This window comes from Natrix helvetica (assembly GCF_964273705.1).
Source record: "Natrix helvetica genome assembly, chromosome: 1".
Taxonomy (NCBI): domain Eukaryota; kingdom Metazoa; phylum Chordata; class Lepidosauria; order Squamata; family Natricidae; genus Natrix; species Natrix helvetica.
Window position 1 is genome coordinate 229,321,863 of NC_138548.1, and position 22,562 is coordinate 229,344,424.

General features: G+C 43.9%; 1 protein-coding gene across 1 annotated transcript in view; it reads right to left on the reverse strand.

The window, feature by feature from the left end:
- The window catches only part of KCNH3 (potassium voltage-gated channel subfamily H member 3), an 88,772-nt gene extending 78,676 nt beyond the window's left edge, over nucleotides 1-10,096 (reverse strand). Inside the window, exon 1 of the mRNA XM_081968360.1 lies at nucleotides 9,997-10,096. Coding sequence (XP_081824486.1) covers nucleotides 9,997-10,072 — 76 coding nt within the window. The 5' untranslated portion in view covers nucleotides 10,073-10,096. The remainder of the gene's footprint in view (nucleotides 1-9,996) is intronic.
- Nucleotides 10,097-22,562: the final 12,466 nt, after the last annotated feature.

Consider the following 22,562-nt stretch of genomic DNA (forward strand, 5'->3'; position numbering starts at 1 on the left):
CCATTATATATTGGCATTATTATTTTAAAAATATCCATGTTTTTCGGTAACATTGAATTGACTCCTCTAAATGTATTGTAAGAAGAAGAAAAAATCCTCACTAAACGGTCCAGGGCCTTTTCACTAAAAGTTCAATGGATTTAGTTACGTGCTGGTCTAGAAATCAGGTGACTGTGAGTTCTAGTCCTGCCTCAGACATGAAAACTAGCTAGTGACTTTGTCTCTCATCCCATCCCATCCCACAGGGTTGTTGTTGGAGGAAAATGGGAGGAGGAAGGAATATTATGCATGTTTGCCACCTTGAGGTATTTATAAAAATAATAAAGGCAGGATAAAAATCCAAATAAATAAATAAACTCTGGATTTAAGTTCTAGGGAAGTCAGTGCTAAAATCAAAGTCGACCAAAACAGAGATTTAATTTGCTCAACCTACTTGTTACAGGACTCCGTGCTCTGAGAAAAAAGGCCTCTCTCTGGTGGTCCCTATTTGCAGCTTATTTGCCACAAGTGGAGCACCCATGGCTTTCCAGGTATTGCTCTACGGCAGGGGTGTCAAACTATTTTTTTTTAATCTTTATTTTGCAAAGCAGAGAATCCACATTTTTCAGCATTTGGATACACAGGGAATCTTAGGGCTGCTCATGATCTTGCTGTCATCAAATGTGCAAATGTGCACAAAACACTCATCACCAAGTGGGATGGACGTTCAAAAAAGAGCAGTCTGGTTTCCCTTTTATTGTCTAAAAATGTCTTTGGCACATAGGATTCATAACAGAAGCCTAGTCAGTTTGCAGCTAGAGAAAGTGCAGCGGAAGCCAAATCGGCTTTTCCTAGGTAAAGTTGCAAATGAGAAATCAAATGAATTTGGCACAAGACTATCTAGTTATTGCCACGAGCTGTACTTCCCCAAAATAGAGTCGGTTAGGAATAAACCCCAGGCCTCAGACTTAATCTTCCCAAAGACTCCAGTCCTACCAATGCCAAATTAATTCTTTTATCTAACTCAGCAAGTTTCCCCTTCTAAATCCAGTCTTCTTGGGATTAAATCCCCAAAACCCTTTTTTAACTCTGCTGAAATGTCATAGGTTGAACCAGGAATTACCTGCATTCAAACGATGTCTCACATAAATGCACACATACATCAGCGGTTCCCAACCTTTTCTATACCCCGCACCCGTAGAACGCTTCTGATATATTCTCGCACCGCTTACAAAAGTAAATATAATTATGCATATATACTATAATTTTGAGACTTGGGGAGCTCAGTGGCTAAGACGCTGAGCTTATCGATCAGAAGGTTGGCAGTTTGGCTATTCAAATCCCTAGCACCGCGTAACGGAGCAAGCTCCCATTACTTGTCCCAGCTTCTGCCAACCTAACAGTTTGAAAGCACGTAAAAAACGCAAGTAGACAAATAGGAACCACCTTTGGTGGGAAGGTAACAGCGTTCCGTGCGCCTTCAGCATTAAGTCATGCCGGCCACATGACTACGGAGACATCTTCGGACAGCGCTGGCTCTTCGGCTTTGAAACGGAGATGAGCACCGCCTCCTAGACTCGGGAACGAATAGCACATATGTGCGAGGGGAACCCTTACCTTTATTTTTAAACCCACCTTTTTATACACCCTGGAATATCATCTCGCATTCCCCAGTTGGGAACCCCTGACGTATATTGTCAGGAGAAAATTTTGCCGATATGTCTGTTTATGAAGCCAATGTTGTCGTTTCTGGTTTGCTCCTTGCAACATAATGGCTATGGAAAATACATGCACATTAGTTCCTGCTTGTGCTATATTTTAAGAAATTCAAACCAGCATCGCTAAGTGACCAACACTGTTAATGGAATACAGAGTAGTCCTCAACTTACAACAATTCATATAATGACCGTTCAAAGTTACAACAGCACTGAAAAATTGACTTATGACCATTTTTCACACTTATGACCATTGCAGCATCCCTATGGTTTACATTCAGATGCTCAACAACCGGTTCATATTTATGATGGTTGCAGTGTCCCGGTGTCATGTGATCCCTTTTTGCAACCCTCTGACAAGCAAAGTCAATGAGGAAGTCAGATTCACTTCATAACCATGTTACTAATTTAACAACTGCAGCGATTCACGTAACAACTGTGGCAACAAAAGTCATACAATGGGGCAAAACTCACTTCACAAATTTCTCACTTAGCAACCTAAATTTTGGACTCGATCGTGGTCGTAAGTTGAGGGCTACCTGTATAAAGCAAATACATTCTATTTGTCCAACAAGTCTATTCTCCTCAAAGGACCATAAATATGCTGCAGGAAAGAGGAAAAAAAACTTAAAAAGGATTAAAAAAATGAGATCCTGTAAACATTTGATTATTTGAGCAAATATTTGTCAAAAACTGAGACTCGGCTCAGAGTTTCCTTTCCCCACATAGACAGCTGGTAGCAGAAAACAATACCTCAGTGTTCAACATCTTTGCAGTCATTCGTTTTTTTCAGTCAATCTACTTAAACGAAATTTTCTTAGCCACCCTCTTGCAAACTACATTTGCTTCATAAACAGACATATTTGGGAATGTTTCTTCCTGATCTGTATTACACTGACAATAATGGTTGGCCCATTCTTCTTTGGTTAATTCCACTCTCTCAACTCACTATCTTTATTACATCTGATGTGTTTCCAGGAAGATCTTGCCCCGGGAGAATGACATTTGTATGGAGATTGTCATCAGTTGAGCTTGGATCAGCCTTCCTCAACATACATATTTGACTACATCTCCGAGCTTTAATAGCTAGCATCCTTTATGACTCAACAATTCTAGAAGTCCCCGGTCGGGAACACCTGACTGAGAATGCATGGGGTATGCAAAAGGGTTTCTCTAATCAGCTAGTGTTATAGTCTTCCTTTCCAGGATCCTCCTTTGCTTGTAAAAGTGGACAGAGGGAAGTTGGAATGGCGGGATGAATAGAAAGCACTACAAAGCCTGACTCCAGACCTTCTGCTCAGCTGTCATGTGTTTGGGTTGAGTTGGATTTATTAAACAATCAGAGCCACTGTGGTACATTCAGTAAGAATGTGTGAAGTGGAACAATCATGACTTAGCATGACAGGTGTACCATGCATTTATACCTAAGGAAAACTAGAGATTTATGATGAATTGAAAAATGGGTCCCTTGGGGAAAAGAGAGTCACTGCTCTGGTGGCACAGTTTCTCTAAGGCAGGGATGGTGAACCTTTCCGGCACTTGAAACACAATGGAGCCCGCATGTGCACACCTGTCTGGAACACAACCCAGAAGAGGAGCTGCCCAAGGGGCATGTGCACACTGGAAAATGCACTTCTGGTTTCTGGTGCACGCATGTGCACTGGCCAGCTAGACTTCCGATTACTGGCATGAATGCTCGCTCGACAATCAGCTGTCTGGCGTGCATGCTCACTCACGCAGGAAAGCGGAAGACCAGCTCTTCCCCTTTCTGGCACTGCTGCACGCATGAAGGCCAGCTGATCATCACGGGTGCATGCGTGCCAGAAATCCAAAAGAGGAATGGGTGATGCCGCATGTGCCACGCGACATGGCTGCATGTGCCACTTTGGGCACGTGTTGCCATAGGTTCACCATCACAGCTCTAAGGGAATAAGACGAGAGTTTTTCAGAACTGAAAGATTAAACTTGTTTAGCAAGGAGGAGTGTCTTCTTAACAGTGGAATTCACTTCAGAGAGAAACTTGCTTCCCCTCCACCAAACTATACTTGTATCTTTAACTTTAACTTTAACTTTTATTTGATTTCTAGACCGCCCCTCTCCCAGAAGGGACTCGGGGCGGTGTACAGTCATATTAAAAACAATCAATATACATAGTATAAATATAAAATAAATATAGGTGTGGCTGGAGGAGGTAGCAATAATTTACTGTACAATAGTTAAAGTTAGGTTTAAAATTTAAAAATTTAGAGAATTTAAAAATACATTAAAAATACATTAAAAAACCCTAAAATCTATCCCAGGATAAAATATTTGCTAGGAAGTATAAATGGGACTATAAGTGGGCTAGGCCAGCTAATCGGAACAGGTGGGTCTTAAGTTTCTGTCGGAAGGAGCGGAGGTCGGTAGTAGTTCTGATGTCGGGGGGAGGTCATTCCAGAGGGTTGGGCCCATCACAGAGAAGGCTCTACTCCTAGGCACCGCCCGTTGGCATTGCTTGGTGGACGGCACCCGGAGGTGTATGCACTACTTTACATTAGACATTGATTGCATTGGTTTACTTCCCTTCATATCAACAAGCCCTGGGAAGCAGCAGTCCAAGGCAGCTGGTACTGGAGAACAAAAAACCCATGGTATACCCTTCTAATATTTTTTTCCATCTATCAGAAATTTAGGGAGTTTTTTTTTTAAAAAAAAACCCTAATAAAGAGCCATTAATAATAAAGGAACCTAACGGCCCCCATCCTAAATTTGGAACAGGAGTTCTTTGCTTGTTGATTTTTGTCCTCTTTTCCAGGTATAGAAACTCCTTGGAAGGTAAGCACTTATAAATATTATTCTTTTATAAAGGGTCTCTAGAGAGCCAGTTTGATGCAATGGTTAAGAAACCCGGTTAAAAACCAGAAAAACCGAGAGCGTCACTAATAAGCAAAGTTCGGATAAGCTTGCTAGGGCATTTGGGTGTCACATTTTGAAAATGTCTCAACAAGTGACAGTCATTAAAAAAAAGGGGGGGGGCATGACCCATTTTAATGAACCTGGCTAATTATCATGTAGATAATCTCTGGAACATTAATTTATTTCAAATCTTTCTGTCCCCATATCACTTCAGAGTATATGTAAATGTGCTCAATTTTCATTCTTTTTCAGATAAAGATATCGCCTTCAAATAGATGTTTCCTTACATGAGTTGCTGAGCTTCTCTAGGTTCCCTGACAAGCCTGGCTTTGATTTCAATTAGTCAGTTTCCTAGTTTTCTTATTATTAAGTAGGCTGGAGACATTATGTAACTCTTATGGAACCTCAGAGCACTATAGCGCCATGGTGGCACAGTGGTTAGAATGCAGTATTGCAGGCTAAAGCAGCCAAATACCAGAGTTCGATTCTCACCGGGCTCAAGGTTGACTCAGACTTCCATCCTTTCAAGGTCGGTAAAATGAGGACCCAGGTTGTTGGGGGCGGGGCAATATGCCGACTCTGTAAACTGCTTAGAGAGGGCTGTAAAAGCACCATGAAGTGGTATTAATTGCTACTGCTATAGCTTTCATTCCCAAATAGCATACCAGGCTGGTTTGATAGCAATGGATATTATAGCCTGATACAAACATTTCTGTTTACTTCCCCAGAAATATGTATAATAAATATACATTTATTTTTATAAGCATCCTCTATGAGTAGCAGATATGTCACTAATTTTGGGAATAATTTACTAGGATAGCTGTTACCATTCTGGCACTTTCTAAGTGTGTTGCATTTTCAGTTCCCAGAATTCCAGCCTTCCAGCAAAGATGGTTCTAGGAAGCTCCACCAGGAGTGAAATTGAGCAGGTTCTGACAGGTTCTGGAGAACCGGTAGCGGAAATTTTGAGTAGTTCAGCGGACCGGTAGCGGAAATTTTGAGTAGTTCGGCAAAAGCCACCTCTGGCTGGGCCCAGAGTGGGGAGGGAATGGAGATTTTGCAGTATCCTTCCCCTGCCATGCCTCCCCCAAGCCACGCCCACAGTCAAAATTGAATTTCATTACTGAGCTCCACTGTATACATTTTACGGGAATGAACAATATTTATCCAAACAAGGCCTATGTTGTAAACTGCTTTTCCTACTGATGAAAATATAGTGAGGACCATCATCTCTTCCCCTCCAAGTCCACTCTGTTCCAGATTCACTAACCTGAAAAAGGATGTTCTATCACTCAAAAACTTACACACACAAGTTAAAATATATTGTTCAATTTAAAATACTAAGGATTAGAAATGGTGGGGACTTTGAGATACACTCCCGTGATGGATTGAATATTGTTAATAATTGGTGTTATTAGTGATCCCACACATTTGGAATATTGATGCTACGGTGGAATAATGAGTGACTTTTAAAATATTGAATGATAACATTTAGTAAGGGATAATAAACACAGGGTGCGTAAGAAATGCTATTTATGTTTAAATGAATTAATGGAAAAATGTAAAAGGAATATGAAATGAGACTAGTATTGTTGAAGTTGGAAGATTAGAACTCCACATACTGTTTGTATTACTATTGTTAACGTTGTTTTAAAAAGACTTGACCCAGTCCATGCATTGTCCACAAAATATGTATGTTTATATTGGAAAAAATTAAAAAATATTTTTAAAAAACTTACACACACACACCGCAGTAGTTCAACTAATTCTGCCAGATCAACTGTTCCATTTGTATGAAGCAAACTTGATTATTGGAAATCCCTAGTTACCCAAATCCACCTCCTCTGGATTATGCAAGAAGGATTCAACCAACAAGCAAGCCAATGCATTAACTCTGCGGAAGGCTATCCTTGGATGGATGACACTGAACTCAGATTACAATTCAAGCAACCACAGTAAATAAACCAGAGGGGTTTGATCGCAAGACAATGCCCTCGGGACAACCTAAGACACAGTAAACCCGAAGGCTCTAAATTCTGAAAGGGTGAAACCTTGGCTCATTCTATTTCTAAATTATTTAATTTATATGCTGTCCCTCTCACCTATAAGGTGACTCTACGCTCAACAGACTCCCTATTACCACCCACTGCATTCAACTAAAAAAATCTCAACCCACACAAACTTCTGCATAAGATGAGGCTAGAACAACCAATTTCGTTGTATTTAAGTACAACGACAATAAAGATTATACTTATAGAATACGGGGAAGGAGAATGAAATCCCCTCTTTAAGAGCCTACCAGACTCCCCCCCTCCTTCTAATCAGAACAGCCCCCCTTAGATTTGCAAAGCCCCTATCTTTCCAAAAGAAGTTATTTTCAGGCTTTTGCAGCAGATCCCTTTTGACATTGGAGCTCTGAAGAGAAATCAGATCAAATATAAACACACCAAAGATTCCGAAAGGCATTGCAACTTGCTGTAAGTCTCCCCCTTCCGCCACCACCCATTCTTTCTCTCATTTGGATGGCACAGGGGGAAAAAATCCCGTATCTTCTGTCGGAAAGCTAGGCAGCATCTGGGAGTGGGGGGATGGGGTGGGGTGGCATACAGCTTCTGTGTGATCAGGAAAGCTCCCCCCCCCAATGTTGACTACCCCCTTGCTTCTAACCAGCTTAGACAGAAGTAGAAGCGTGACAAGCAGATGTGGGAGATAAAAACAGAGATGAAATCCAAACGCATGTAAACCAACAAGAAACATGCTTGCTGATTAGCCTACTATCTATAGCAGCACCTTACACATTATGCAATTCCTACTCAGAAAGTATTTTTGCATGGAAAAAACCACGCAGCCTAAATGAAGAGGGAAACATGGGAGAATCAGACAGATTTTTCTCAACTCAGCGGCCTTAGGACAGGAAGGTGATGTACAAGTTGCAGGGTGAATTACTGGAGACCAAATTCCACATACAGTAAGTGGCCTGCGGTTTCTTAGCTACAACAGATGATAACTATGGCGAAGACTGTGTCATAGTTTTGCCATAGGTTTCACAGTTAAATGCGTTCAGTGCTTCAGTCTCCAAAGACGGACATGAACCGTAGACTTGTCGTTGGATACTAATTCAAAGTTGCAATTGTTTCCCTCTCTTTTTAAAGCCAATGAAGCCCTGATCTGATTTTTTTTTAAAGTTTCCTTTAAAAGATTGTGCGACTAAAGTATCTTTGGTTTTCTTTCCTCATGATAGGATGACTCATCTTGGCATGTAGAGCAGGAGGGATACTCCATGATGAAATCCATCTCTCCTACTTTCCAATTAATCCCCAAATTAGCAATTTAAAAAAGGTAAGGAGCATTATAACCAGGGTTGGGTTCCTGCCAGTTCTAACCTCTTCTATAGACGAGGTTCCACAAATCTACAGTGCCGTTTAGAACCGGTTCCAGCTCCCTCCCCCCCGCCCATCCACACATCATCAAGATGAAGAGCGAGGGGAGGAATTCCGGGAGTTGAAGTCCACAAGTCTTAAAGCTGTCAAGTTTGAACACCCCTGGGTTTTTTTGTTTTTTTTCCTAAAGGGTTAGGGGTGCAAGGGTCTTGTAACTTGACTGCTTTAAGACTTACACACTTCAATGCCAGAGTTTCTGAGCCAACATTTTGGTTGCTAAGCAAGAGCGTTGTTAAGTGAGTTTCACCACATTTTACAAGTTGCCCACTCCCACCCGGTCACATGGCCTGCAAGCCATTCCTACCCGGTCACATGGCTGGCAAGCCACTCCCACAAAGCAGGCCACACCTACAGAAGAGGTTCTAAAAATTTTTGAAACCCACCTCTGATTATAACCCTTGTTTCCCATATACACACAGTGTCTCTGTCTTCCAGAAAGTGCCTCCATTCTTCCATAAGCATCAGACAACAGTTGATTCCTTCATTTTCAGCACAATTACTTGAAAGTAACTAGTAATGACCTAGAAACCAGGAGACTCTGAGTTCTAGATCTGCTTTAGGAAGGAAAACTGGCCAGTCCCCCTCTCTCAGCTCAATCTACTTCGCAGGGTTATTGTGGTGGGGAAAATAGGAGTGGGAAGGAGTATTAGGTCTGTTTGGTGCCTTGGGTTACTTATTAAGTAATAAAAGCATGATAAAAATCAAATACATTTGTGCAGATTATTTGGAGAATCAAGGAGAAGGCTTAGTGGGTAGAGTTTGATTGGAGAGAACTAGGTTCAGGACCAACTGATGAGTTAGGCTTAATTATCTGTCACCCACCTCTATTACTGGAAGAAAGAAAGGAAGAATGGTACCTTTAGAATGGTATTCTAAATAACTTGAGCTACAAATTTTATAAGGGAAATCAAATAATTCTTCATAAAGCAAATTATGTGGCAGGAACATGGTTGAAAGTATTGTCCTTCCACACCCAATGCCCCTTTTACCCAACTTCCCATTTCACACGTTACATATATCTAATCTTTTGGGTACCTGTATTTGCTGGCACTCAGTTCTCAGGTTTATATGTTGTTGATGTACATCCATGATCTCAGAGCTCCATACTATATATTCTACTACCCACACATTTTATTCTCTAATAGGAAGCCAACTTGAAGCTTCAGACTTTGAGGGAACTACTGCAAGATTCTTGTATTTGCAAGAACTTATTTTGTTTACACAAAGTTAAAAATGATACATTGGGACAATTTTCGCCTTTAGAGATGTCCAATATAGGTTCAAAGATACTTCTGTATTAATTAATGACCGGGTGTGGATCTATTGGATATGGCAACCCTTGGATGGCCAGATGCAAGGCTGAGGTCTGCTGTAGTCCTTGACATGCCAGGTGGGACTTTCAACAACCTGACAAGATCCACTTACAAAATTCCCCCTGGATGCATGCTGGAGAAGTTATTCCTGGCAACCTTAATGGCAAAGATCAAAAGTTCAACCACATCAAACGCTCAAAGGCTTCAGGAACCCTTTGCACTTTAGGAGATCATTAGAACAAATCCACCAATCTGCAGGACCTATACGTGTGTTGCATCTACACATCCTGTTCTGGAGAGCCACCATCTCTCCCAATTCTCCATCGTGCCTCCATTGCATGCGCACACACATGCCATGGGCAGTAGGTCAACATACAGATGTCGCACTAGGATCCTCCTCAAAGGGGGTTGGGGAGCCCAGCCTTTCTTGAGAACTACAACTTCATCCCTTCAGGATTGTGGTGCCAAAGGTGAAGGAAGATGGGGCTGAGAGAAAGGAAGGGAAGAAGAGATCTTTTACAGGGAGAAAGACAGGGAGAAACGCCTGGAAGTGGGAGCCCTCGAGTTTCCTTCTGGAAGACCAGACAACAAGGGGAGAAGAGGAGGAGGAGGAGGAGAGTAAAAAAAAATTAAAAGTGTGGGAAGCCAACTCACGCGTGCCATCAAAGCGGGTTGCTATGGTATCCAGGAAGGTGTTTTGGGGAGCCAGGAGGCCCCTCATCACCGGCATTTTAAGACTTGCTCAAGGACATCGCCATCGTCCAGTTGGAGTGGGGGGGAAAAAACCAGAGGTATCGGAGACGGGGCCCTTGGCTTCCTCTCCAGGAGTCAGGCCAGGGGGAAGCGGGGCTCTCTCCGCCCGCTCCTGCCAGAGGGGTGCCGGGGCTGGGGTTAGTGCCGAGGTTCCAGGGGCCACCGCCGCCTCCGATCTCGCTGGCGCCCAGAAGGGAGGCGAGTGCAGCCGCGACGGCACAGACGGCGAGGTCAGGCAGAGGCGAGGGGCGCCCCCGAAGAGCTCCGGCTGCAGCGAAGGCGAGCGGCCATCCCTTCCCCGGTACCAAGTCCTGTCGTAGGCTGGCCCCAAGCCCGACGTGACTCGCTCAGCTCTGCAAACGGCCGAGAGCCGAAAGCCGAGAGGAGGGCGCCCGGGCGGCTGCCGCCTCTGGATCCTAACCGGAATGAGCCCGCCGCCGCCTCCCGCTCAGGCAGGGTCCCCATTCCCCTGGCCGGGCAGGCGGGGCACAGCCGCTTCCCTCTCCAGAGCGACGTCCCGCCTGGAAGCCCCGAGTCTCGGCGGCAGCGCCGGCGGATGCCTCGATCTGCTCTGGCTGCCTTCGCATGTCCGACGGCGGGTCCCGAACAGGCGGGCGCCGCTAGCTAGCCTCGAGCGCTCGGGGCGGCATGGCAGGCGCAGCCCCTTGCAGAGCAGAGCAGAACCGCGCTCCTTCTCTGGCTCTTCTTGCAAAGCGCCGCCGCCGAGCTCAAAGTTGCTCGACTTGGCGGCGAGCGGCTCCTTTTACCCGCCTGTTGTACTGCTGCGCTCGCCTCCGGAGCAGCCGTCCGCAGTTTCAGCCGCTCCGAGGAGCAGCAGCAGCAGCACCCAGCATCCTCAACTTGAAAGTTACCATAGCTACTGAAGACACACCCGGCGGCTCTTCCTTAAAGAAACAAGCCGCCTGCCGCGTCTGGGGATAAGTGGCCGGGTGTGGTTTGAGTGGCGGGGCCTCCTCGGTGAGCAAAAGTTTTCTACATCCCATTGGGGGCCCGTCAAGCACAAAACGCGATGGTTCTCCCATGTGGAGATAGTTTTAAAGTAAAGGTAAAGGTTCCCCTCGCACATATGTGCTACCTGTTCCCAATTCTAGGGGGCGGTGCTCATCCTATTTTTCTACTTGCATTTTTCCATGCTTTCGAACTGCTAGGTTGGAAGAAGCTGGGACAAGTAACGGGAGCTCACTCCGTTATAGGCACTAGGGATTCGAACCCAACCAAACTGCCGACGTTTCTGATCGACAAGCTCAGCATCTTAGTCATTGAGCCACCATCAAGATAGTTTAAGAAAGCTATTAACCTACTGAATGCCAATATATGCAGAATAAGGAAGATTTTCCATCCGTGCCTGCTACTTCTTCTAACATATGTCAGTGAAACATGGACACTAATCAATACCTCAAATGTGCTTTTTCAAGAGGCAACTGGACTTTCTGTTTTTTTTCTTTTAAGACATTTCGCTTCTCATCCAGGAAGCTTCTTCAACTCTGTTTGGATGGTGGGAATTGACCATCCGATCATCCATTCCCCACCATCCAGTCAGAGCTGAAGAGGCTTCTTGTATGAGAAGCGAAACGTCTTCAAAGAAAAACCAGAAAGTCCAACTGCCTCTTGAAAAAGCACCTTTGGGGCAACCTTGACCTGGATGATTGAGAATCTCCATAGACCCTCAAAATCCATACAAAAGCTACTAGTGCCGCAAAGAGCCATGGAAAGATACATGCTCGGCATCACAAGACAAGATAGAAAGATCTGCACATGGATTAGAGAGCAAGTGAAAGTATACGATATCATCAAGAGAGTAAAATAATGGAAAGGGAAATGAGCTGGTCACATAGAAAGAACAGCTGAGGGCAGCTGGACCAAGGCAGTCATAGAATGGATCCCACAATAAAAAGCCTCCACAAAAGAGACCTAAAACAAGATGGGGCGAAGTTCAAGACATATTGGCTGGAAACATGCAAAAGAGGCCTTCCTCCTGCAGTGGATAGACAATGGCTAGAATGATGATGAAGGAAGATGACCAGAAACTCTGCAGGCCAATTTTTTCAGACACTGGAGACTGGAATCTCAGTTTTTTTATGATGGTTGTGGCTAATGAGAGCTGAAGCACCAATTTATCTACTCCAATGATGGGATATTACTCTAGGCAAACTTTGATTGGTTCACCTTGATTTGGTTCAAATGTTGCCTAACCGGAGCTTCTTTAAAAAGGGGTAGAAATAAGCCAAACTGGCCTCCCAAATAATGCCAAGCAAGTCAAAATGAGTAAACTCATGTCAAAGTGAACAAACCCAAATCCAGCATGACTTTATGTGTATGATTCAGATCCATTATTATCCTTATCCTTCATTTTAAAACAAAGTATTCTAAATTATTCAATTCATACGTATGTCAGCCTTTCATTGTATCGTTATTAATCTATTTAACAACATAATTGTATTATCACTTATCTCCTATGATTCAGATCATTGTCTCTGCACAGAATATACCAGAGATTCTGTGTTTGGAGTACCAGATCCCGAAACTGGTTGGTTTTGATGGGGTTTATTGACAAACCTAGAGGCTTAAATTGGGTGTAATAATTTTAAGATAGACATATAATACCCGGGGCCTTTCATAACAAATGGACACAGAGAAATTGAATGAAACATTACCCATCACTTGTGTTCCTGCCAGGAAATGCATCATCACTTAGTAAACCAGAATGTGACAAGCTTCTGTTAGGCAAAGAGCCAAAGAAAGTGGCATGTTTGACAGCCTATCTAACCCTGGAAGACATTTTCAGGTCTCTTCTGCCCTCTTTCTCTTCACAGCTAATCATATTCGGTAGGCACAGAGAACAGAATCAACCCAATTACACTTAACCCTAATCTTTCTTAAAAGCAAATCATTTTTCCCCATTTCAATATGGTACTGGGGATGGATGATACACAGCAAAGAAGGAGGCAGACTGGAGATTTGTTAAGTTTAAAAAATGGGGAGTGTTAGCTCCTTATTCTTTGTTTCCGAATGTGAAGTTTAATCTGTTGCTAATGAATATATTCAGTTTGCAATCTTGAGACTGATTGTAAACGGCAGATCTCATGGTTAAAATTGCTGGCTTAATGTTTGGACTTTTCTGTTTTGTGCACTTTTCCTGATAAAGAGTTTGCAGCAGTGGTGGGATTCAACATTTTTTTACTATTGGTTCTGTGGGTGCGGCAGGGGACGGATACTGTAAAATCCCCATTTCCTCCCGATCAGCTGGGATTCAGGAGGCAGAGAATAGATGGGGGCAGGGCCAGTCAGAAGTGGTATTTACTGATTCTTTCTGCTACTGGTTCTCCAGAACTGGTCAGAACCTGCTGAATACCATCTCTGGTTTGTAGGCTTCAAAAGATGACATATACCTCTAATCCATTTTGCTTTGGCCCGATGAGACCAATACTGTCTATCACTGACTTTCAAATGCATTGGGTTTTTTTTAATGTGTGCCATCCTGGCTATCATTTTTTAAATTTAATCTAGGTGTGAATGCTATTTATTGAATGCTTGCTTGTGAAAACACGGAAAATATTACTTGTGAGAATGTCTCTTCCCAATTAACCTATGTACACCCCATCAAATCTGGCAGAAGAGGCATGCTGTGATCCCATTGTTAGAGGACTATACTTGGAGGGTTCCAAGAGGTGAGCCTTCTCTTGCCATAGCACCCATCTTCCCCCTGAAGTGACGTCAGCTCCATCCTTACTTATATTTCAGAAGTCTCTCAAGACCTAGCTATGCCTTTGGGCCTGGGGGTGGTCCCAGAGGTCTGGTGAGATCTTGAGGTGGCTTCCTTGTCCAATCTAATATTTTATGTTCCTTGTGCTTTTTTTTACAAAGACTGTTTTTAAATATATATTTATTGTTTTATATCTTTGTTGTATGCCACGCCCAGAGTCACCTCTGGTAAAATAGACAGCCATATGAATTTGATATAGATATTTATATCAGGCAGTGGTGGGATTCAAATACATTAAAAACGGTACTCTGCCCTAATGACTAGCTGGGTAGGCGGGGCTCAGTGGTCATGTGACTGGGTGGGCGTGGCCAACTCAACATCGCTCGGGTTGATGGGCGCTTCGCCTTATCTGTTACAATGTAATAAGGGTTAACTAGAGAGGCAGTTTCTGTAAGCAGGGCAATAAAGATTAGGCTAGAAACAACACCAGAATGTTTCCTTCCTGCCTTCCTTACAGGATTAGCTCTGTAAAGTGAGAAAAAAACAAAATGAGATTTCTTCCAACAATCAGTTCTCCCAACTGCTTAGAAAGTTAACAACCGGTTCTCCCAAATAGGTGCGAATTGGCTGAATCCCAGCACTGGTCTTGCCTTTATCTGAGCTGACGATGAAGTCAAGAGACGAAAACATAAGTAGCAGCACCTCATTTAAAACCAGGATGTAGTTAAAACAGTGGCTTTCCCCTAGCAAGTCTAAATCTATACTGGAAAACTGAACCCCCATTTAGGATCTTGCAAGCTGGCCATAAGCTGATTTTGATGTGCTTGTTGAAAAGATGCTGTTTTAGGATTAGCACTGTAGAAAGGTAGCACCCACCCACTCTCCTAGAAGAATGAAATATTTTGAGAAATATTAAAAAGGCAGAGTATTATATTTCCCTGGATGAGAAATGGAGAAAGATACTCTTGGAAAGCAGTCCCCACCTTCCTTAACAGCCCTCAGCAGATGTCAGCACTTAAGAGATAGCTAGCTCTATTCATAAGCAAATACCCCCACCCAAAATCCAACAAATGTAGGATTAGCTCTCAGCCACAATAGGAATTGCCCAAAGCCCCTTCATTCATCATTATCTCAGTTGCACCACCCCCAGTAGTTCAAATTTCAACCACTTAGCTCAAACTCCTAGGACAGGGATGGCTAATCTTTTCCAGACCGAATGCCCAAAATGCATGTGTCTGAACCCCCAAAATGCAATGCACTTGTGCCCCCTGCATATGCACGCACCCTCGCATGTACCCTGCCCCCCGCATGTGTGCCCCCTGCACATTCCCCCTGCATGTGTGCACCCCCTCCGCTCATGTCCCACCCCCGTGCATGTGTAATAGAGACCCGAAGACCAGCTGGACAGCGGGATGCACATACGCATACATGGTGGAGCTGACCTGAGGCAACGGCTCATGTGCCCACAGAGACAGCACTGCGTTTCCACCTCTGGCACCCATGCCATAGGTTCGCCATCACGGTCCCAGGATTTGTACATGGCCCTAAGGGAGTCTGACAACAACGAATAGAATACATATTGAGGAACAGGAAGTTCAAATGCAAAGTCCAAAAGAAGGTATAAATACTCCCCACTCTCAACTCCATGTAGTCAGCTGCCCAGAACCACCCATGTGCTTCTGCTTTGTCATTAAACCATCTTTCCAATCAGCCTCCAGCCTCCATTTTGTCTCCAGTGCTTTTCTCCCGGCTTGGAACTGGACCAGATGGATATTTCTTCCAACAGCACCATTGAATGTAGGTTTTGTTCCACACTCAGGCCCAGCATCCTGCTCCACCCACTTTCATACAGATTCGGGTGGAAAGACCAGAGCGCGCCATTGCTCTTATCTCCAATGGAGATTTGATTGGTAAAGACTCTCCTGAACTTTCAGCTGTTTGGAGAAGGAGGAGCATATTAACAGTGTCAATAACTGTGATTATTTTGCTCTTCCAGAGGCAGTAGTTTAGCTCAGCAGGAAAGCCCTTTGCTCTTTGGTTAGCAAAGGCTGGGTTTGCCTCAAAATCCCGCTTCACTCCCTGCATTAGTCAGAAAGAAATTTCAAAGGCAACACCTGTATTTAAATTAATTCAGTTTGACTAAAGAGACACAGAAGTGTATTCTTTTTTAAAAAAAAATAGCTGCAAAGAAAACAATATCCCCAGAAAAGAATCCAAAATAAAACAAAGCAGGAACTGTTCTATTGTGCCGGTGTTGATCCGATGCAGATGAGAGGCCTCTTCAGTCATAGACCTGCTCCACACACAAATAAGGTCAGGCAGGTGCGCTCTGCTACACCTCCCATTTATTTCCATGGACTTGGAGAATGGGGCCGAACTGTTTAATGTTTAGGTTTTTTTTTAAAAAGCAGGGGATATTGAAGCATTGTATATGACACTTGTTTATACTGTTTCGTACCAAGTCCTCAAAATGTTCTGTACAGTTATGCAACTGGGTGGTCGCAAAAAAAAGGCCCCATGGTACACAGCACTTTGGCAGTATCTACTCATTGGTTTAATTCCCTCATTCTCTGTTTTGCTAATATAGAATATTGGTAGGAGATCTCAGGGTCTGGACAGGCATTTTAAATTTCCAGGATGATGGTAGTAAGAGGGCATAGACACTGGCGGGATTCAAATAATTTAACAACTGGTTCGCCCAGGGTCAGGTTGGCTGTCATGGGAGGCGTGGCCCATAATCGTCCTCCAGATCGGCCACACATATGGGAGGAGACTCCTGTGATGGCCAACCTGACCCTGGATAAACCAGTTGTTAAATTACACCCCCTGCTGTCAAAATGGATCCTGGGTGCTGCACTGCGCTGCAATAGAGAAACAGGCAGCAGAGTGGCCACCATGAGGGAAGGAAGAAGAGCAGGGAGAAGAAAGAGGGAAACCGGCCTTCTCCGTCCCTCGCGCCAACTGCTCCGTTGCCCGTTTCTCTATTGCAGCGCAGCGCCCAGGATCCACTTTGACAGCAGGGCTGGGTTGGTAATTTAACAACCAGTTAGCTTGAACCGGTGTGAACTGTCTGAATCCCACCACATAGATCAAAGATCCAAGTATCAAGCAGATTAAAAGTCTAACCATCCAGCTGCCCACTCGTAGGCTGGTTTCAAACAGCAGATGCTGAAGCAAAGATGCTTCGTGGCATAGGCTAGTAGAGCCTAATGTAATTATGTTTTGTTCAGTAGTTCTAGCCTTCCATTTACTGGAACCCAGTAAAAGAAGAGAGAGTCTTTTATCCTTGCAGCCAAAAAACACTGGTTTGTCCGCAGTTGTGACTTCTGTGCCTTTATATTTTCTTTATGGGTGATTATGTTTTGTGGGGAGATGGAGAATGTCTGCACACATTTTTTTAGAGAAAGTCTGTATTTTGCTTACATGTATTTTTTGCAACCACATTTTATTTTGGCTTCTACAGTGTATTCAGAGATGGGACAACTGCTGTGTGCTTTGGGTATGGAAAGAATACTTTCATTAGGAAAAATGAAAGGTGCAAGGAGAATCATTCGATTTTTAACCCACCTTTATAAATATCTCAAGGAGGCAAACAGGCTTAATACGTCTTCCTCTTCCTATTTTCCCCTCAATAACAACCCTGTGAGGTGAGTTAGAGAGTGTGTGTGTGAGAGAGAGAGAGAGTGAGTGACTGGCCCAAGTCACCTAGCTAGCTTTCATGGCTTAGGTAGGATTTGAACTCAGAATCTTGCAGTTTCTAGCCTTAATCATTACACCAGACTGGCTCTCTTAGCCAAATTCCTCTTTTTTACCTGCCTTCGCCTTGCACCTATATCTGATTAATGATAAAAAATAAAACCACGTGGTGAATAGCTCAAATTTTTAGACAAAGCAAGATGAGGGAATAAATACTGGATTAATTTTATGTATCAGCCTAAATGCTCTCACTTCTGGATTTAGCATCAGTTTGTAGCTATGGAGGCTTTTCCTAATATTGGCAAAGAAGCTGATAGCTTGGTCATTTTTACTAACCGCTGTTCAGCTCCATAAGGCAGATTTCAACAAATTGGGGGATTTTTTTCTATTGAGCCAATCCACTTGCACAGGATAGATTCTGTATGGAATTCCCTGTCTGCATCGACTCACAGAAGATGAAGAGGATAGTTGCAGGGACATATATCTGCCCAACAGTTTCTACAGACAAAATATATCCACTTAAATATGAGCAAAATATATCCACTTAAACTGATTTCTCACAGCAGTGGCTATTGTTGTTTCGCTCAGCTGCTTCACCTGTTTCTCTCTCTGCATGATGAAGGCACACATTTGGCCTTTAAGGTTGTTTCTCAGCAACAGGTCCCACAAGAGCAGCACAGCCAGCTCCCTCCAGAGTGGCTCAGGAGTGCAGCCAAAAGCTCATTTGCAGGAAAGGTAACAGCTCTTGAACCTGGCTAGCTATTAGAGAAAAACAGCACCTGGGGGCAGAGAATCCGTTGGCGTTTGTTCACCATTTACATTTTCTTCTAAGAGGGGTGCTGTCTCCTACACTTCGCCTTTTGCAGGAGACTTTCAGGATTTTAAGGAAGATAAATTCCAGCAAGTGTATAAAGGAGGGACACACGTGATATTCTGTGCTGTTAAGAAGCTCTCACGTACAGTATGTTCAAAAAGAGATTTTGGTGGAATGTGTTTTCATTTTCATATGCATCTTACAGGTATACAATTGCAGACCGTACCAAATAGCCGAGAATCTGAAGAGATCCCTGAGGAAGATCTATTGATTAGAATCATCCCATTTAAGACATGATAGCAGAGCTCCAATATCTCAGAGGCTGCCACAAAGAAGAGGCAGTCAAACTATTCTCCAAGGCACCCGAGGGTAGGACAAGAAACAATGGGTGGAAACTAATCAAGGAGAGAAGCAACTTAGAACTGAGGAGAAATTTCCTGACGGTTAGAACAATTAATCAGTGGAACAGCTTGCCTCCAGAAGTTGTGAATGCCCCAACACTGGAAGTCTTTAAGAAGATGTTGGATAGCCATTTGTCTGAAACGGTTTATGGTTTCCTGCCTAGGCAGGGGGTTGGACTAGAAGACCTCCAAGGTCCCTTCCAACTCTGCCATTGTATTGTATTAAGCCATTAAGTTAGAGTGTGTTGTGTTGCTATTATCAGCTTAAATTAATCCCCGCCAATAAAGATCTCTTTATTGAAGATTAAAGAATGTAATCTACCACATTGGTCCAGTCTGGGTTGATAGTTAGATATTGGCTTCTTGGTTCTCTCTCTCTCTCTCTCTCTCTCTCTCTCTCTCTCTCTCTCTCTCTCTCTATCTATCTATCTATCTATCTATCTATCTATCTATCTATCTATCTCTATCCATCCATCCATCCATCATCTATCTATCCATCCATCCATCCATCCATCCATCCATCCATCCATCCATCCATCCATCCTTTTGTGACCATTAACAATCATCTTACTAACTTAACTGCAATGATTCACTTATAAACTGCAACAAGAAAGGCCGGAAAATGGGGCAGAACTCACTCAACCATGGTCTTGCTTAGCAACGGAAATTTTGGGCTCAATTGTGGTCACATGTCACGGACTACCTGTATACACACCATACAGTTGTATTCATTTCAGTATTCCCTCGGGTTCTGTTGATGGTGTCAAACACGATCGTCTTAGCCAATCTTTTCGTTATGATAATCTTTGAGTGATCCCACCTCTTGCTGTTTCTTTGGCTAAAAGAATTGTCTTATTCTTTTTCCTAGAGAAAGGAGAAGGGGAAAAAAAGCAAATGGAACCTTCCTGTTGATTTCCCAAATCCACTTGTACCATCGTTTTGGTTCGCTTATCTTTTTAATTTGCTACATTTGACACAGGAATCAAATGGCCCTTAGCAATCCAAACTAGAAAAGGAAAAAATGTTTCCCTGTCGTAGCTGAATTGAACATTATCCCCATCTCCTTTTCTCTTTTTTTCCACTTCCTCCTTTCTTCAGAAGAAGCTAGTCCCTTTCCATCCAGGGGGTGGGCTTCAAAAATTTTTAACAAGGGGTTCTCTGCCTGGTTGTTGGGTGGGTGTGGCCATACTGGGCGTGGCCTAGTCAGCGTCCTGCACCCTGGTGGGGGGGGCATTTTTGCTCTCCCTGGGCTCCGGTGGCTTTCCTCGAGACTCCGGGAGGGTGAAAACGGCCTCCCCAGGCTCTGGAGGTCCTCTGGAGACCAGAAATGGGCCTGTTTCCAGCCTTCCTGAACTTCTGTTAGCCCCTTTTTTTACAATACAATAGTAAAGTTGGAAGGGACCTTGGAGGTCTTCTAGTCCAACCCTCTGCCTAGGCAAGAAACGCTATACCATTTCAGACAAATAGCAAGCCACCATGAGTGCCCTGCACTTACCTGCATCCAAAATGGGCCGCGTGGGGACTCCTGGGAAGGGTGGAGCGGGGTGGGCGGGGCCAGCCAGGAGTGGGATTTGCGGGGTTCTCTGAACTGCACAGAATCTTAGCTAGAGGTTCTCCCAAACCCCTGCGAACCCCCAGCAGCCCACTCCTGTTTCCATCACATCCAAGCAAGCAGAAAAGAAGATGCATATTTTAATACCATCTTTGGCTCCTTTGAATTGGTTCAATTGGACCAATTAAGCTCTCCTTTGAGTCTCATTTTCTCACCACAAAACCTACTTTAGCAAACTTTTTTGAAGTCTACATCCAACATTGCTCCAACAAAACCTTCTCTTAAAAGTTGTTCTCCAATCCTGTTTCCAAGTCATTCTTACTCTCCCTTTTTGCAAACCTTTCTGCCAAAAGCCTCTCTCAAATTAAAAAAAAAAACAGCATAGTTTTATTGGGACGTGCTGCATAAGTGCTTTTCTTTTTTTTCTTTTTTTTAAAAAAAGAATAAATCTCCCTTACAGGTGTTTTGAACCTGCTTTCATTGTTCTGTAATCAGTTGCTCCTTTCCCAAGTTTTGCGGGGTTTGGAGATAGTGTACCCCTTAGACAAGTCAGAAAATCCTGCAGGTTCGTTTTCAATCCACATCTATGTCACACATATGTGTCACCAAGCAATATTGTTTTAACATTGTACATTGTTTTCTACACGAAATTAAAAAAAAATACATTTCCAAATGCAACTTTGTACACAAAATCTGTGGAGGGTTCTAATTCTATCAAATCGAATGTTCCCTACATCACACAGGTTTACCATTGGTTCGCCCTCCCCCCCCCCCCACGTGCACACTAGCTTTGTGAGCATGCTCACCTTCCGCGCATATGTGCGGCCTTCTGTGCAAGGGCTTTGCTCGCGCGCACAGCTTGCACACATGCATGCAGCTTGGAAAACGTGGCCCATCCACCGAGGCAGGTGGATAGGCTGCAGGTTGCCGCTACCGGTCGCCCGAACTGGTCTGAACCAGCTGAATACCACCTCTGAATGTTACCTTTTTTCCCCCACCAAAGTGAGTGACTAATATCAAAGGAATAAATTCACTGAAATTGTTTGGTCACAGACCAATGTATGGTTATTCAAGTTGCATCTTAAAAAAAGAAAACAGGAGGAAAATTTGTGCTGCTGGAAAACGCTCCTGCGTATTCCTTAGACCAGCGATGGCGAACCTTTTTTGGCTCACGTGCCATAAGCGGGGGGAGCACAGGGGGGTCATGCACAGGCATGCCGCACCCAGAATGCAATGCGTGACACACACACACACCGTGCATGCATGCATGACAGGTGCTCCCCCCCATTTTTTGCATGCTTTTTTCGCCCTCCCCAGGCTCCAGAGGCTTTACAGGAGCATGGGGAGGGCGAAAACAGCCTCCCTTGCCCCACCCGGAGGCTCTCCGGAGGCTTCAGGAGCTTCCCTGAAGCCTCTGGAGCACCAAAAACTGGTCCTATGGGCAAACTGGAAGGTCTGGTTTTCTCGTAGGGCCAGTTTAAGCCCTCCGGAGCCTTCAGGGACCTTCATGAGGCTTCTCTGAAGGCTCCGGAGGACTAAAAACTGCCCTATGAGCAAACCAGTAGTGACTTCCGATTTGACCATTGGCTTGTTTTTTGTCCTTTGGAGCCTTCAAGGAAGCCTCATGAAGGTCCCTGAAGGCTCCAGAGAGCTTAAACTGGCCCTACGAGCAAACCAGAAGTCACTTCTGGTTTGCTCGTAGGGTTGTTTTTCGTCCATAGGTTCGCCATCCCGGCCTTAGACAATGCAAGTGACTAACAAACAAGTTCTGGAGCACATAACATCAGACATGCCACTACAATGCAAAATCACAAAACTCTGTCTCACTACTTTAGCCATGCCATGCGGGGGAATTCACTGAAGAAACAATTACCTTTGGAAGAGTTAGCAGTAAAAGGAAACCAAGCCATCAAAGAACATGGTGGCTAGACATCGTCAAAGCTGATAACAGCCAGAGCAGAAGAAGTAGGGCAAGATCCGAAGATGTGGAGAGACCTGTTCCTTAAGATCTCCAAGAGTCCGATATGCCTGGATAACATCATCATCATCACTGGGTTTTTTTCCAAAGCAAGTGACTAATATCAAAGAAATACATTCACTGAAAGTGTTTAGTCACCGATAGGAATAGAAAAAGAAACCATGGTCGCCTGGGCGAAAATTTTCAGTTACAATGTGGAATTGGCTAAGTGGGAAAAACTTTGGATACTTAATCAGAAACTAACATTGGCTACTGCGTATAAAGAAAATCTTTATAAGATGTTCTACAGATGGCATCTCCCC